The sequence below is a fragment of the Lissotriton vulgaris genome, chromosome 12 (assembly GCF_964263255.1).
Source record: "Lissotriton vulgaris chromosome 12, aLisVul1.2, whole genome shotgun sequence".
Classification (NCBI taxonomy): domain Eukaryota; kingdom Metazoa; phylum Chordata; class Amphibia; order Caudata; family Salamandridae; genus Lissotriton; species Lissotriton vulgaris.
The window spans coordinates 521,171,979-521,188,188 of record NC_141700.1 but is presented as its reverse complement, the minus strand read 5'-3'; the positions used below and the strand labels follow the sequence as shown (position 1 = coordinate 521,188,188).

The following is a 16,210-nucleotide window of genomic DNA, read 5'->3' as shown; positions in this document are numbered from 1 at the left end:
TCAGACATGGTCATATGCAAATCAGTCTGACCCTGTGCCTCATGGGAACAGTCCAGCCCGAACTGCCAAGCCATGTCTTCCCTGGACCGGAAACAAGCATCCTGGGACCGGTGTCTGGCTAATCAGCCGTCATCAACCAGGCTAGCTTGAATCCAATGGCAAATTGAGCAAGGGATCCACGTCTGGGTATACCCTGCCAACTTAGGGCGAACAAAGCAAACCAAAGGGGATGATGGACGGAGTGTTGAACATTGCAAGCACTCACCCCCAGTCAACTGATCTGGGTTTAATCCATCATGGTTCTTTAGCTCACTCTGCCACCTCAGTTCAGACTTGGCCATATGCAAATCAGTCTGACCCTGTGCCTCATGGGAACAGTCCAGCCCGAACAAACTGGGGTGAGTGCTTGTAATGTTCAACACTCTGTCCATCATAGCTTGGCTGATGAGGGTCGTGAACCCGAAACCGGTCCCAAGATGCTTGTTTCTGTTAGGGAAGACATGGCTTGGCAGTTCGGGCTGGGAACTAGCTTTGAAGAGCAATGCTTTTTCGACCAGTACTGGTTCACGGAGCTTATGAATCTCAATATGTCCATCAATAACATTAAAGATGCATCCCAAACTCATTTCCGGGCACAGCAGGGACATTCTGCACCGCGACGTCCAGTCATTGAGTCTGACAGCATGGTACATGAGATACTACAGTTTGGTAGAGTATGGACATCTGAATTTCACAGCAGAGCATAGAGAAATACCATCATAAATGACAACACTGTGGTTTGTGGGGGCACGAGTTATAGTTACCTTATGGCACGAGTTATAGTCATTAGAGATAACTAGAACTGGTGAATTTCAGTTTTTTTTTGTTTAAAACGTTACGTTGTCACTGAATTTTGCACCTATGTCACTTTAAACTTTGCATTTATTTCCTTCCAAGAAAAAAAAAAAAAAAAAAATATATATATATATATATATATATATATATATATATATATATATATAAACACTCAAACCACTTCCTGAAGTCTCGCAGCGGCAGTCAGGCGAGGAAAGAGATATATATATATATATATATATATATTTATATTATACATTCACTGGGAAAAAAATGATTAAATTGACGTTATATTTAGATGAAAAGACCAGCTAAAACAAAACAATTGAAACCAGATTGAACTATAACACGCTCCCTCGTCATGCACCGTGTTATCAATTATGTCATTTCAGATGTCATTGGTGATGTTATAAAGGAAGTCATTGATTATATCATGAGTAATGCAATTTGTGAGGATGCAAGCAGTGTATCCAAGGGCACAAGTTATAATTACTTTAGCGCATGAGTGCTAGTTAGGTGACGTAACTATAAATGTTGAATTTGAGTGGCGTTGATCACTTAAAATGTTAACATTCTTTAGCCATTTTTTTTTCAGTGAAAAAAAATATATATATATATATTAGAGTGGTGGTAGCTACTCTGCCATTATAGGTAGGATTTAGATGGATAGGAATTCCTCTGATTTTTGATTGACTATAACATTGCCACCATTTGATGAATCATCATGAAACTTCAAAGACCCGTTCCTTTTTCTACGTTGGCTGATGATGCAAAGTTTTGTAGTGATTAGTTAAGGGGGTTCCCAAAACACTTTTTTCTACCAATGCATTTTCTGTAGACATTTTATACAGATGTTGCGGCAAATGGCTTAACAGATTTTTGTGACATTTTTGCAGGAATATAGATTACGGCGTAGAAAGGTTTCTTTTTCTTATTCCAACAGAATTGGTTCAGGAGTTTTGTAGTAATTAGGGACAAAAACGTTGTGATACATTGGTATACTGCGGTACATAACGATGACAAAAAAGACAAAACACAATATTATTTGTTAATGAAAGCCCTTACAAAATAAAAAGTAGTCATATTATTTAGACTATAATGTCTGGCTTCTGGGTTTTTAAGTGAGATCTAGCTTATTGTTTATTAAACCTATAGAAAGAAATGAGGCACTTTGACTAAACTCTGATTAGTTAGGTAAAAGTATTTTTTTGTGTTTGTATATATGGATGTATATACATATTTTTAATTACAGAGTACCGCTGTACTTCATCAAAGCTACCTAGGAAGTACTGCAGTAATATATATTTTTTTAAATTACAAAAGACACTTGACAAAACACCACTCCACGACACGCCAGTTCACTCTACCATATGCCAATACACTCTGCATCACTCCACTGTACTCCACTTCACGCATCTCCACTCTAAGACACTCTTCGACACACAACTCTGACAGGCCACCCCACAACATCCCACTATCTATGCCACTCCAGTATACTATGATGCGCCACTCCACTCTGTGCCACTCAACCCTTCTCAACTCCATTATACAATATGCTACTCCACTCTGTGATACTGTACTACTACTCTGCAGTATGCCACTACGCACTATGCCAGTCCATGCCATTCCATGACACCCTGCACTCTGACACTCTCCTCTTTTCTTCTCTACAACACTCCACTCAGCAACAGTCTATTCTACATTACCACAATATATGCCACTTCACTCTATCGAATGCCACTCCACTCTACACCATTCCACTCTATAACTCACTGCTCAACTCTTTATTTGTTTCATAGTTTCCTAAGATGGCCCCTGCCTTCATAAAATATAGGACCTGGAGGCTCGAACGATCTTCGTTAACAGAGCTAATGGATCTCCTTTAATCACCCTGTCATCCAGGCTAATTTACAAGGAAGGGCAAACAGAGTGTGTATACCTGCTTCATGGTCTGAATTTATATTGAGCTATCCTCAATTTATTTGGTGGAAAAACACAACCAAAGCACGGGAAACAAAATTTTGCTAGCCATGTATAGATTTATAAATACGTTCAATCCAAGCAACTAGTTCTTATGGAGCCCCCATTGACAAGATAAGCGAATGAAACCGACAAGAGCATAACTTTTTTTCTGTACCTTGAACATGGCATGAAAACCCAGCATGTAATGCACTGCTCTTAGTTCAACTCCATTCAACTCTTCATTCAACTCTTCATTCAACTCTTCGTTCAACTCTTCATTCCCGACCTTCTTCCCTTGGGAGCACGAGGTTCAGCGCTGGGATACCCGCTGGGTGACTACGCGCTCTAGAAAAACCTAAAATAAATAAATAAAATAAATCATCACAATAGGTGCTTTTGAATAGGGGTGCAGCCTATATTTATTGCTTCTAAAACCAATTATCAAATGTGAACAAGTAGTGCACTCATATCCCAATGAGGCTTGAATTTGTAAACATAATATAGGGCTTTTAAAACAGCTGTCCTTATCTAAGCTTGCAGCTGGTACCAGGCTTCAAAATGGCAGAAAAGGAGAACCGAAACTGAGCCACCAAATCTAGACTCGCCCACCAAAAATAAAATGGTCATCAATAGTACTATGAAGCCCATCCTGAAAACATTAACATAATTGTTAGTTGTCTGCATTTTTGGGACTTCCTGAGGGACAAAACACAAGATGGGCTCTTGATTTCCTTCAAACTTGAATTCACCAGTATTGGGGTATCTTTCATTGATTAACATGCTTGAATCATTTCCCATCATTGAAGTGGAGGTCCCACAGTACCATATTAAAGAAGTATAATAGGCTGTAAAAGTCTTGGAAGGTTCAGCTTATCTATGTCCTTTGTAAAAAAGGGCCAAATATTACCATTGTTCTATCAGTCGACAGCACCCTTAGAACACTCCCAACAGAGGCATCTTCCCTCAGATTTTCACTGCGTGTGAGGGAGTTTCCCTGAACTCTGCTCTTCAGTGATTTCCAAATTGATTTCTTTCTATTCCAGTATGTCAGAACTGGGCAAGAAATGGCTCTTTAGACTTTGTGCCACCTTTGGTAGGAAAAGGCTTCATTCAGAAGTTCCTCATAAAGAATGTATTTATTGCCTTTATCCATCCCACAAGGCGAGAGACTGCAAAATAAAAAATATGCAGAACTTTTCTTACCAAAACTCTCAAAGACCATGAGGGAAGACTTTTATTATATTTGTAGAATCTGAAATCTAAAACTGCTGTCATTTCTGAGGAGGAAAGTAGTGAGTATTTCCCCACTACCACGAGCCACTTGTTGGACCTTTAAGAATCAAAGGAAGAGGATCAAAGAATGTTTGGTGCTGCTCGCAGCCCTTCAGAATTGCACAGGAAATATCAAGATGAAGAGGAGGAAGATGATTATTATCAGACCATTTATCAAGGCCATCACTAGGTGGAGCAATACCATCACTATGCTCCTCCACCATCACCACCAGGCATTGTACAGGTTCCTGTTGCTTTAGTTCAAGTCCTGCAAAGCAGACTTCAAGATACTAGTAGCGCTTTCCAACACCAGCTGAAGCGCAACAACCATCTAAAGTGGTATCTACGCCTGCACCAAAGTCACCTTAGCGGCTCTCCTTCTTGGCAAGACAAAACTATCCCACTAGTGCATAGAAAATTTGAGGGAAGCTTGTAAAAAGAGTCCCTTTTTGCATGGTTACCTCCACCCCCCAACACAGTTTTTGCCCGATTTCTGAGGCACTTTTTTTTTATATTTCTTTTTATTTAAAACAAGGCATCATGAGGTTAAAGGCATTATACAGAGGTGACATTTTTCAATATTACAGCACTTAGTACAGGAGAATGCGGATGGGGGAAGTGGGGGGAACAAGGGTCAAGGATAAATACATTGAGATCAGGGTGAGCCCGGAACATCAAAATTAGAGTTGGCAGGTGGTATACAAACATCTCCCCTGTATTGATTCCACAGGCCCCACACTGAAGACCATTTACGGGGTCGGCCTCTCGTCACATAGACAGGCTTTTCACGGAGCATGCACCAGTCCATATCCTCTTTCCAACCCTCGAGAGTAGGCGGCCTCTCGGATCCCCACTTTTGAGCTATATTGCGCTTTGCAATCATGGCACCCAACATTGCCCACTTGGTCTGGGCCAAATTTAGATCTGTTGGTTCCCAAATATTGAGTATGCTTCTCCTAGCCTCCGTCCGCAAAGTGATCTCCAAGACCTCACTCATCGTATTGTGTATCTTACTCCAATATTCAACCATATATCGACATTCCCAGAGGACATGGACTAACGTAGCAGCAAGACCACACCCTCTTCTACACAAATCTGTTTCAGATAGCCCCATCCGAACCAGTCGGGGTCCAGTAACATACACCCTGTGTAATATTTTCAGCTGAATAAGCCTTAGCCTTGCTGGGATCGCAACCTCCTTCGGCGAAGACACGGCTGACTGCCAATCTTCATCATTTATTTCAAGACCATCTCGCATCCATTTATCCCTCACCTCCACAAGAAGATCAGCCCTATGGTTAATCATTTTTTTGTAAATCAGGTAGATAGTCATCTCTGGCATATGACCATCCAAAATCCTGTCTTCTAGGGGCGAGGCCTAAGGCAGGTCCGTCTCCGCTGGCAGAGCTGCCTTCAGCGCATGTGTGATTTGTGCATATCTGAAATACTCGGATCCCCCCAGCTCAAATTCCGTCTGTAATTCTTCGAACTTTTTAATCCTCCCTTTCACCCAGATGTCACCAATGATCGAGATCCCAATCAAGTCCCACTTATCGAACCAAAGCTTGCCTAATTTTCCCGACGCAAATAGTGGGGTAGCCATTGTTAGCCGATCCCTCCATCCCATCGAGTTTGTGGCGTCATGCCAAATACGCACCGCATGTTTGGTAGGCCCAGTGAGATTCACGGTCGAAGATCTGTCATATAGTGCCCTATTATAATTACCTCCAGGGAGAAGCCACATGTCCATCGCGTAACCAGGGTCTGATACAGGCCCATAAGTCCCGTGATTGATGGCCGCCAGCTGAGAGGCCCAATAATAACGTTTGATATCAGGGAGGGCAATTCCTCCATCATACCAAGGAAGCGTCAGTTTGGCCAAGGCAATACGGGGCCTTCCCTCCCATAATAGACTACACTGTAGTCCTTCCACCTCCCGAAAATAGCTAGCCGGAATCACATCCAACGTGTTATGAAGGGCATAAAGGAAGTGGGGCAGAGACATCATTTTAAAAAGTGTTGCACGTCCCAATAAGGACAGAGGGAGCTTCTTCCAGCCGATTGTGTCAGCCCTCAGTCTGGACAAAGGGGGGAGGAGGTTCCTGGTGTAACGGACTGTGGAGTCCAATGAGATGAAAATCCCAAGATACTTGAACCCCTCAGTGGCGATTTGAATGGGGCAATTTCGCGGGGGAACCGGAGCCTCCCCGGAAAGAACGTACAAAAGTGATTTTCCCCAGTTTATTGACAGCCACGAATTCCTGCCAAAAGAGGCCAACACGTCACAAACTACAATTAGGGATTTCATAGGTGAAGTCAAATAAAGGAGAATATCGTCCGCATATAGCGGGATCCGGTCTTCACACTGTGAAGACCATCGAATACCTCGAATCGAGGGCTCCCAGCAGATCCAGGCCGCCAAAGGCTTGAGGGCAAGCAAAAACAAAAGTGGAGAGAGGGGACAACCCTGTCGAGTGCCCCGCCCAAGACAAAATGGCGCCGAGACCCGTTTTTTTACTACCACTTGAGCAAGAGGTTCAGTATATAGCAATCGCACCCATCGAATTAACTCAGGACCGAAACCAAATTTGTCCACTGCCCATAAATATGGCCATTCCACTGTGTCAAAGGCCATCATTGTGTCAAGTGACGCTATTATGGCCGGCTCTCTTAGGGTATGTGCCCTAGCTATTACTCCATGCAGCCTGCGCAGGTTTAAGGCCGTGTTTCTGTGCTGAATAAAGCCTGATTGATCCGGGTGTATCAGCCCACCGATCACCTTAATTAATCTGTTGGCGAGGAGCTTAGCAAGTATCTTAGGCTCTGCATTCAACAATGAAATTGGCCTATATAAGGCACAGCTTGATTTTGGTTTGCCATCCTTGTGTATAACCACAAAAGAGGCAATCCTCTGATCATAAGGCAACACTCCCATCTGCCGGGCCTCCACAAACATGTCCCTCAGGTAAGACGCAATCTTATCTGGCCGTAACTTGTAAAGCTCAATCGGGAGTCCGTGGGTCCCAATGCCTTACCTGCATTCAATGAGCGCACCACCAGAGCCGCCTCATCAGCCGTGAAAATAGCGTCCATGAGATCCCGGTCCTCACTCTACAAGCACGGCAACCGTAGATCCCGCAGAAGCAGGAGAGAGTCCTCCTCCGGCAGATCCGATACCGACTTGTACACTATCCTAAAATGATCGGCAAAACTGTCCACTATACTCTGCGGGTCCGTGAGTCGCACACCATTAGCATTCACAATTTCCAGGATGACCCGATCTGCTATATCTTTCTTATCCAACCAGGCAATACGTTTCCCCGCTTTGTCTCCGACATCATACAACCTACCCTGCTGCTCTCTACTTAGGGCTCTGGCAGTATCCGTGACCATTGATCTATACTCGAGCTGTTTAAGCTTCAAGATATGCAATTTAGATCGAGTCACCTCCTCCTCCAGTCCCGCCTCAAGGCGTGCTATCTCAACCTCTGCCTCAACGACGGTTTTATTCCTATCCTTTTATTTCCCCCACTATCAGTGAGAGAGCCTGGCCTCTGATAACCATCTTGAAGTCTTCCCAAAGTGAAACGGAGGAGGTAACAGACCCCACATTCTCCAAAAAATAATGATCTAAAGCTTTGATCAGTGCGTTCCGGATCTTAGGGTTGCGCATGTGCCATGGATTAATGGGAGCCACTCTACCTCCCGACCCCAAATTAATGCAAAATCGAAGCCAGAGCGGAGAGTGGTCTGAAATGCCCCTAGCAAGGTGTGTTGCCTCTGGTTGCCTGGGCCGCAGGCACCAGGCAGTAGTCCAAACGAGAAAGGCTACCATGGGCACCAGAATGAAAGGTGTACTGTTTTTGGTCCGGATGAAGCAATCTCCAGCCGTCCACCAACCCCATAGCCTCTAGAAAATCAGACAACCACCTCTGAACTCGTCCCACATCCCTTGGAGGATATCTATCCATGGCTCCAGATACCACCGCATTAAAATCTCCTCTCAAAATCGTCAGTCCCTCTGGGAGGTCAAGGAGGAGCTTCCCCAAATCAATGAAGGTTGTGGCCTGCATACCAGGGGGAACATAGATCGACAACAATGAGAGGGTGTGCCCCTCCCAATGACCCGTAACCCCAACGTATCTGCCTCTATCATCTTCAAACACTGAATCTATCATCAACGGGAGCGCCTTCCGAATCAGGATTTCCACTCCCCTAGATCCAGAAGTAAACCCTGCATGACCCACCAACTTATATCCCATTCTATGCATCGCCCGACATGTGTTCCCAATCAAATGCGTTTCCTGGAGTAAAACCACATCCGGAGCATGTCGTTTGAGGTACTGAAGCACCACACTGCGCTTGATTTTGTCCCCTAACCCATTAACATTCCAACTCAAAACCCTTAGATCCCTACCCCCATCATTAAAAATGAAAAGGAAGTAGTCATCCTCCGCGCCCTGCAACTCAAACATGCTAGCTTTCAATGGAATGCCCGAGACTCGATGCCCATGCTGAAAATAACAAAAAACACGATAAACAAAACAAATGAACAACCAACCCCCCCCCACATAATACCTCCCTCCACCCTGCATCCCTGCGCACGGCTTTCGCTCGTCCCCAACTTGCAGTGTGCCTGTCGCCCTACAACTTGACTGATCTAACTAACTAAGAGATAGACCCCTGGAGGAGGATGACCCTTCGAATCCCCGCTTGTCCCCAAGTATGTTATAGTTCCCGAAATCAGTCCTTGGCCCACCACAGCCCCAGGCAACAATACCAACAACAGTCAAGGCAGTCCTCATTCTTGTTCTTGCGAGCCCTCCTCCCCATCTTTACTGCATTGTCGCGGTTCCTCTTTAGTGGGAAGACTCTCCAACCAGTCCGAAGCAATTTCAGGATTGTCAAAAAAGTATGCCCTTTCATCCGTTCCACTCGCAACTTGGCCGGGTACAACATGGCGTATTTCATGCCTTTGACACGAAGTCTCAGTTTGACACCCATGAAATTTTGTGTCTCTGGACCGCCTGTGTAAAGTCCGGAAAAAAACTAAGAGAGGAGTTCTCGTACTTCAGGGGGCCCCCTGTCCTGGAGGCCTGCAGGATAGCGTCTCTGTCCCTAAAGTTGAGCACCCTTGCGATCATTGGCCGAGGTGGGGCCCCAGGTTTTGGCCTTCCGCCCGGAATCCTGTGCGCTCTTTCCACTGTGAAGTAATGTCTCAAGCCTTTCGGTTTCAGGTGGTTCAGGATAATGTCTTCCACAAAAAGGTCCGCAGCTTGACCTTCAGCATTTTCTGGTACACCGATAATGCGTACATTGTTTCGTCTGGCCCTTCCTTCGTACTTGTCCAACTTGCGGCATGCGGCCTCTCCTGAGGCCTTCAGATTACGAACCTCCTGCTGCAGCTGCGTCACATCCTCTGTGAGACTCATCGATTTAATCCCAAGCATTTTACTTTTTCGCTGGTTTTGGTGAGGTCCGCTCGGATCAAGTTGACCTAGATAGTGACCGTGTCCAACTTATGGTCCAGAGATTCCATCTTTTGACCGAGTGAGGGCCTCACCCCTTCAATGGCGGCCATCACGTCCTGTAGTGTAGGCTCGGGCGAAGCCATCAAAGTCTCACTACTACTTTCCTGCGTCTTCCCAGGCCCGGAATGCGACCCTTTAGACTGCGTATATTTGTCCATCTTATTGACTTGTGTATGTCTGACCCCTCTGGTAGTTTTAAGCGGTTGTTCGTCGGTGTCCGATTTCGACGCCATTTTCAGGAGAGCAGACAAAGCGCCACCAACAAAGTGCAATGAGTACAGTGAAAGAGCGAGCCCTGTCACCCGCAGTGGACGGCTGGGCCAGACAATATCCACTTTCGCAGTGTCGTACACTTCCGGTCCTTTACTCAGTGTCCGGACCTCAGGGTAGTCATCAGGACAGCCACAGACAGATTTGGGGGGAACCTGGCCCAAGATGTGGGGGGGGGCGGGGCTGACAACTTCCGGTTTCAGGCACCATTGTTGACAAACTCCGGCCGGGGTCCAATCCCAACTCGGCACCCCGGTTTCTGGGGCGAGTAGGCCGCAATCTCCTCGGTGCTGCATCTTCGGTTACCAGAGGCTCAGCGAGACCCCGATTTCAGCATTCAGCGCACTTTCAATTCCGCAGCAACAATCTACCATCGGGTGACAGGATAAATAACAGGATTTTCCCGGGGGCAGCGGGGGTCTCGGGAGCCCTAAGCTCACGCGGCCATCTTGGACAATCCCAAACAATTTACCTTTGTTTCCACAATTGATACACCACTGGCACACCTATAAGTCCCTTGTAAAAGGCACCCCTGATACCAAGGGACTTATGACCTTAGAGGGTCTCTAAGGGCTGCAGCATGTACTGTGACACCCTTAGAGAACCCACGCCAAACACATACCAACTGCCATTGCAGACTGTGTGTTTTGGTGCAGCTGAAACTTAAGAGTCGACATGGCACACATCCCTGTGTGCCATACCTCCAAACCATTGCCTATAGCATAGGTAAGTCACCCATTTAGCAGACCTCACAGCCCTAGGGCAGGGTGCACTATGCCACAGATGAGGGCATAGCTGCATGAGTAACATGCCCCTACAGTGTCTAAGTCCATTCTTAGACATTGTTAGTAAAGCCAAATTGAGTACATGGGCTGGGAGTTTGTCATTACGAACTCCACAGCTCCATGATGGCTTTACAGAATGCTAGGAAGCTTGATATCAAACTTGTCAGCATAATAAACCAACACTGATGCCAGTGTTGGATTTATTGTAAAATGCACTCAGGGGGCATCTTAGAGATGCCCCCTGAAAAGCAACCATCTCTGGTGTGCAGCAGACTGGTCTGCACCACCCTGCCGCTTTCAGACAATTTTCTGACTCCCTGAGGTGGGAGCCTTATTCTTTCATTGGTCAAAAACAAAGCCTGCTCTGGGTGGAAGTGCTTCACACCTACCCCCAAGCAGGAACAGCTTTCAGGGCCATGAGCCTCAAGGGCTCTCTGCCCTTTGTGATGCTAGCCAGGGACTTTCCAGCTAGTGAAGATGCCACCCCCCTGACATAGTCCCACTTTTGGCTGCAGGGTTGGCGGAAAAATTAGTAAGCAGGAGAGGTGTGTCCTCTTTCAGGCATGACAATTCCCTAAGGTGTCCCGGACTGAAGTGACCACCTCCTTAGAAAATCCTCCATGTTGGATGGAAGAATTTTACCCAATCGGATTAGGGGATGCCCTAAAGGTAAGTAGCCCATTGGCTACTACCTTCCAGTACCTTAATGCCCCTTAAGTGTGTATTTTGGGGCACCCCTGAACCCTGATCCTCAGATTCCTGGCAACCTAAAGAAGGTCCAAAGAGCCGTACAGCAGTGAAGGCTCCAGACGACAACGGACGTGGCCCCAGTCCTACCCGCCCGCAGCTCTCGAAGAAACCTGCTTGAAGAAGTGACTCGTCCTGTAGGCCCAGCGACCTCCACCACCTTGGGAGGACTGCCTGCCTTCCCTAAAGACCAAGAACTCCTGAGGACAGCAGCTCTGTCCACAAAGAAACCAACACCAAGAACCGCCTTGCCTTCTGGATCCGCGAGTCCTGCTTACTCTGAACCCGACTCCCACGTCTGAGTGGCCCAGCAAAGTCTCCCCAGTGATCCTGACCTCGATACCATTGGTGGCTGACCTCTCCTGGACTACAGGAAGACGCCTGTAGCTTCAGCACGAAGGGTCCCCCTGACTGCCACCAGCTCCGATAATGATTTTCCGCCATCTAAAGGCCCCCCTACATCCTCTGCCCCCTGATTTTGGGGAGCCCAGTTGAGGTTGCCCAGGTGTCCACCCACATCCCATCTTACCTGCCTAGTTGTTGGTCTCCTTCGTCCAGCCTCCTGGTCTGAGCCTGCAGCCTCTTTGTGAACCCGAGTTCCTCCATTTGCTTTCCCGACTCTGTCTTTGCACCCTGCACCCAGCCGCCCATGCCGCTGATGTTGTTTGATTAGTGGTTCCTTGTGGCCTCCCTGTGCTTGCAAACTCCCAGGGCCTGTGCCACGGATACTTACCTGAAAACTCTGCATCTCCAATCACCCCCAGTCTCCATAGACTAACATTGTGCTCCGGGCACCACCTGTGACCTCTGCACCCGGCGGTACCTGTGCCTCAGATGGTGCGTATTTGGTGTCCACTTGGACCTTACCCCGTGTTGGTCCAAATCCCTGAAGGCTGGGATAATATGTTGTGTACTTCACCTGTAAATGTGCATAACTGTTTTCCTTAACTAGAATTACACTGTATTTCTAGCTATAAGTGTCTGATTTGTACATTGCTAAGTATTGTTACTGTTGATTGATACACTAAGTATTTCCAATACTACTGTAAAGTATTCCTATTTGAAACACATTCCTACTGTACCTGAAAGAATACCTATTTCTAAACTGTTGCTGATCTGCAACTGAGTTCTTCTTGGTTCTAAAATAAAAGTAACAAAGTAATATTTTTATACAAACATTGTACTAGGAGTTAGTCATTGAGTGTGTGCCTCATTTCTTTACTGTGTGTGTACAACAAATACTTAACACAATCCTCTGATAAGCCTAACTGCCCGCCAACACTACCACAAAAGAGAGTAAGGTATTATCTTCTTTAACCTTGATAAATCCTCTGGGGAGCAATGGGACTCTGGTCACACAGTGCCTTAGTTTGGTATAGTATATACAGAGCCAGCTTCCTACCATGATACCTCGGTTGGTTTCTTCTAAGGGTGCTATCGTCTGATTTGTCATTTTTCAACTTTAGTCCTTTTTTAAAAAGGATATAGATAAGCTATTAAGCTGAACCTTGCGTTACCTTTACAGCCTAATATACTGATACATACTGCTTTACTATGGTACTGTGGGACTCCCACCTCGACAAATTGTAATGATTTTAGCATGTGAATCTATGAAAGATACCAATATTGGAGAATGGGAGTAACAGGTAAGCAACAAGGTATTCCCTAAAGTCACCAGAATTTTATCCCTCAAAGGCTTAGAACTGGAAAGATCCCATCATATACCATTGCTAATTCCGCAAAACACAACATCAAATTCCTCTCCTTTTAGATATGAAAGATTTATTGACCTTTCTAGACAACATTCTAGATACAGAGATGGACCGTTATTTTGCAAAAACTTTGAGAGGTCTCATTAACTGTATTCTGTTAGAGGTGTAACGTTTCTGCTTATTAGAGTCGTCAAATTTTTAATGTTTGAATTAATGAGAAAAAGGCTTTACAATGTTGTCTTAATTTATTAACGTTACACTATGTCTGGCTAATAAACTAATCTGAAGCTAGGTAGGTGTCTCTCCTAATGTAGTATATTGGAAGACCAAGGATGCACTTGACTTTCAATCATCTAAGTTGTGTATAAACTAAGACCAACTGAACCTATTACCCCTTCACCCTAAATGTTAAGGCATTAAGCAAACCACTTCTCTAGAGAAAGAAGGAAGGAGATGGGTATGTTGGACGAGGTGCCTTATCTTCTCTTGAACATCTAGCTGTACTAAAGAGGATGCCTACCAATCCAAACACAATCAGTACATTCCTATTTCCAACCTACAGGCTGAGGAATTCAATCCTGGTTTAGTAAGGTTCTCACCCACACAATTCCATGTGGCTTTCTTCATCATCGGGTTCTCCCCCTGTGTAACCACATCCGCCAGGTAGGCTCAACCCCATTTCTGGAGACAACACTTTAATCATGGGAATCCTGAGAAGGAAGTAAGAAATGCCTACTTGTGATACCCCAGTTTTTCTTTACCCAAGTGCACCATTGGTAGTTTAAAAACAAAGAAGATGAAATGAGAGCATAGAGTGCCTATGGACCTGATTGGTATATTAGACTGCTGGGTAGTTCCTGGGCGTCGAACAAGGCTTCTTTCCAATAAATGTGAGATTTGTGACATGTGAGTTTGTGCATGGAGTGAATATATGCCTTACACTTGCATGTGTGTACAAAGAACCTTACCTTCAGACTTAAGGTATACAAGTAGGATCTTGCTGGTCCTGATGAAAGCCGGATGACCCAAAAGGAGACAGAAACTGGCTGAAACGTTTAGACTGATCAGATGCATGGCCACAACCTAAGATCTCATTGAGTCTTCTATGTATTCTTTATTTATTATAACATGTGTGTGTGTGTGTGTGTGTGTATGTATATATAACCATTGTTTGTGGAAGGAACTCTTTATTCTGGGCTTGCACTAAAAGATCAAAGTGCAAGTTCAACATGTAGGTTTACAAAGTTTTGTTTTCCAATCCACATTTTAATGTCTTGTGGTCAAAGTGGATTCCTTTAGTGCAGGAGTGAGTGAATGTTCCCCGGCCTCACTCTGCTGTTCACTTATTCAGGAATACCAAAAGTAAAATTCTGCCATTCCCTTTAAGTGAAGAATCATGTTTCATAACAGATATATTTGGAGGAACATTGTGGCTAAACAGGATCAGATATACGCTCCAATTTGATGTGACCAGTGAGGCAGTGGTGAATGTAACCCATCTTCCCAAATGCTAAATAATTAAAATGGACATATTACTCTAGCATGCCCTTAAAGCACAGCTTATCTAAGCCTTTATTCTGTCCAGATTGCAACAAACGGTATACAGTATTGTCACAAAACTTGTAGTGGGTTTAACACGGACCTACATGAGTGGCATTCGAGCAGCAATAGTATATTTCTGATTATAGATGAGCCCTTTAATGGCTTAGCGTTCAGTTCAAATATATTTGAAGGTACTCATTGCCTGGAAAACAAAAAAGATAACTTTCAAGCTGTGTCTTTTGATTAGTGAATGATTCATGCCTTCTGAATATTTGAAAGTACAATGCAAATCCTCATACAAGAGAAGGAACATATCTTCAGCTCTTTTTCCATGATCACAATATGTTATTTCTTGGGATATTTGATAGTTGTGTAATGTGACTCCTTCTGTAGCAGTTGCAACTTGTCTTTCTTTACTTGTTGAACAATTGCCAATAACTTCCCTGACATATTCTAATTTTACTGTTTGGTGCAGGTGATTTTGACAAACAAAGGAAGTATTGATGCCATCTTCACTCTCCTTCCTCCTTCAACGGCTCTGGGCTCCAGTTTCACTTTTGACCCTAATGAGGGAATAGTTCTTCCAGGAGGGCACCAAGCAATCCAGATTTCCTTCAGTACGACTATTCTAGGAGAATTCAATGAGGAATTTAAATTTGAAATTGACGGATCTCCAGAACCCATCAGCTTCACCATCTGGTAAGGTAGTTCATTGCAGTACAGAGAACTATCCTGGACAGTTCTGTAAAAAAAAAACAGGTTCCTGTAGACTTTATCTTCTTTACAGATGTATAATGTTTTAAACTATGCAGTGCTATACAGCACAGCTCACATGTTTCCACTCTAGGAAACAGAGAATACTTTTTACTCTATTTATTCTAACCCGTATGGATTTTTGTCTTGTATGAAAAGGTTTTCATACTGGTTTCATTAAAGACACTGTGGTTCAAGAAGTTGCAGACTTGTGCTTGGAAAATTTCTGGCAAAAAGTAATTAAATCTAGAGTTTAAAGACAATGCGCTAGTGTTCTTAGGGGAATTCTCCCTAATATCCATAAACAGTCAAAAGAAAAAAAACACACCCAAAAGAGGCCCCATTTTCTTTATTTCTATTTATAAATTTAGAAAACTGTCCACTCAAACGAATCAGTCAAGCAGTACATCTGACTTAAAAGACCACTCTTTTTACAGTTGTTTAAAATAGATTTACAATAAAGGGAAAATGTAACGCCAAATAAACTGTAAATACTTAATACTTTGGCCTTTTCTATGGCCTATTTTTGACTAAAATATCTTTGTCGGAAGCTATGTGTCCCCATTTGATTCTTGGGTGGGTCTGCTTGTTGCCGGCGTCTTTCTCCTAAGGAAACAGCCTTTTTTCCCTCAGTATCTTAACTCTTTACCTCACCTCATTCTAGCCCAGACCGTTTATCTTGCCATTTTTTAGAAGAGCCTCTCAGGTGGATGGAATAAGTCTGGGAAAGATGAGCACAATTCCTGCGGTCCACAAGCTCCAGCAAGGTGAGAGCCATCACCCCCACCCCTATTGTGGATCC

At 44.5% G+C, this 16,210-nt stretch overlaps 1 protein-coding gene across 1 annotated transcript in view; it reads left to right on the top strand.

The window, feature by feature from the left end:
* The window catches only part of HYDIN (HYDIN axonemal central pair apparatus protein), a 2,950,008-nt gene that overhangs the window by 485,052 nt on the left and 2,448,746 nt on the right, over positions 1 to 16,210 (top strand). Inside the window, exon 12 of the mRNA XM_086945295.1 lies at positions 15,131 to 15,354. Within this exon, the coding sequence (XP_086801421.1) occupies positions 15,131 to 15,354 (224 nt within the window). The remainder of the gene's footprint in view (positions 1 to 15,130; positions 15,355 to 16,210) is intronic.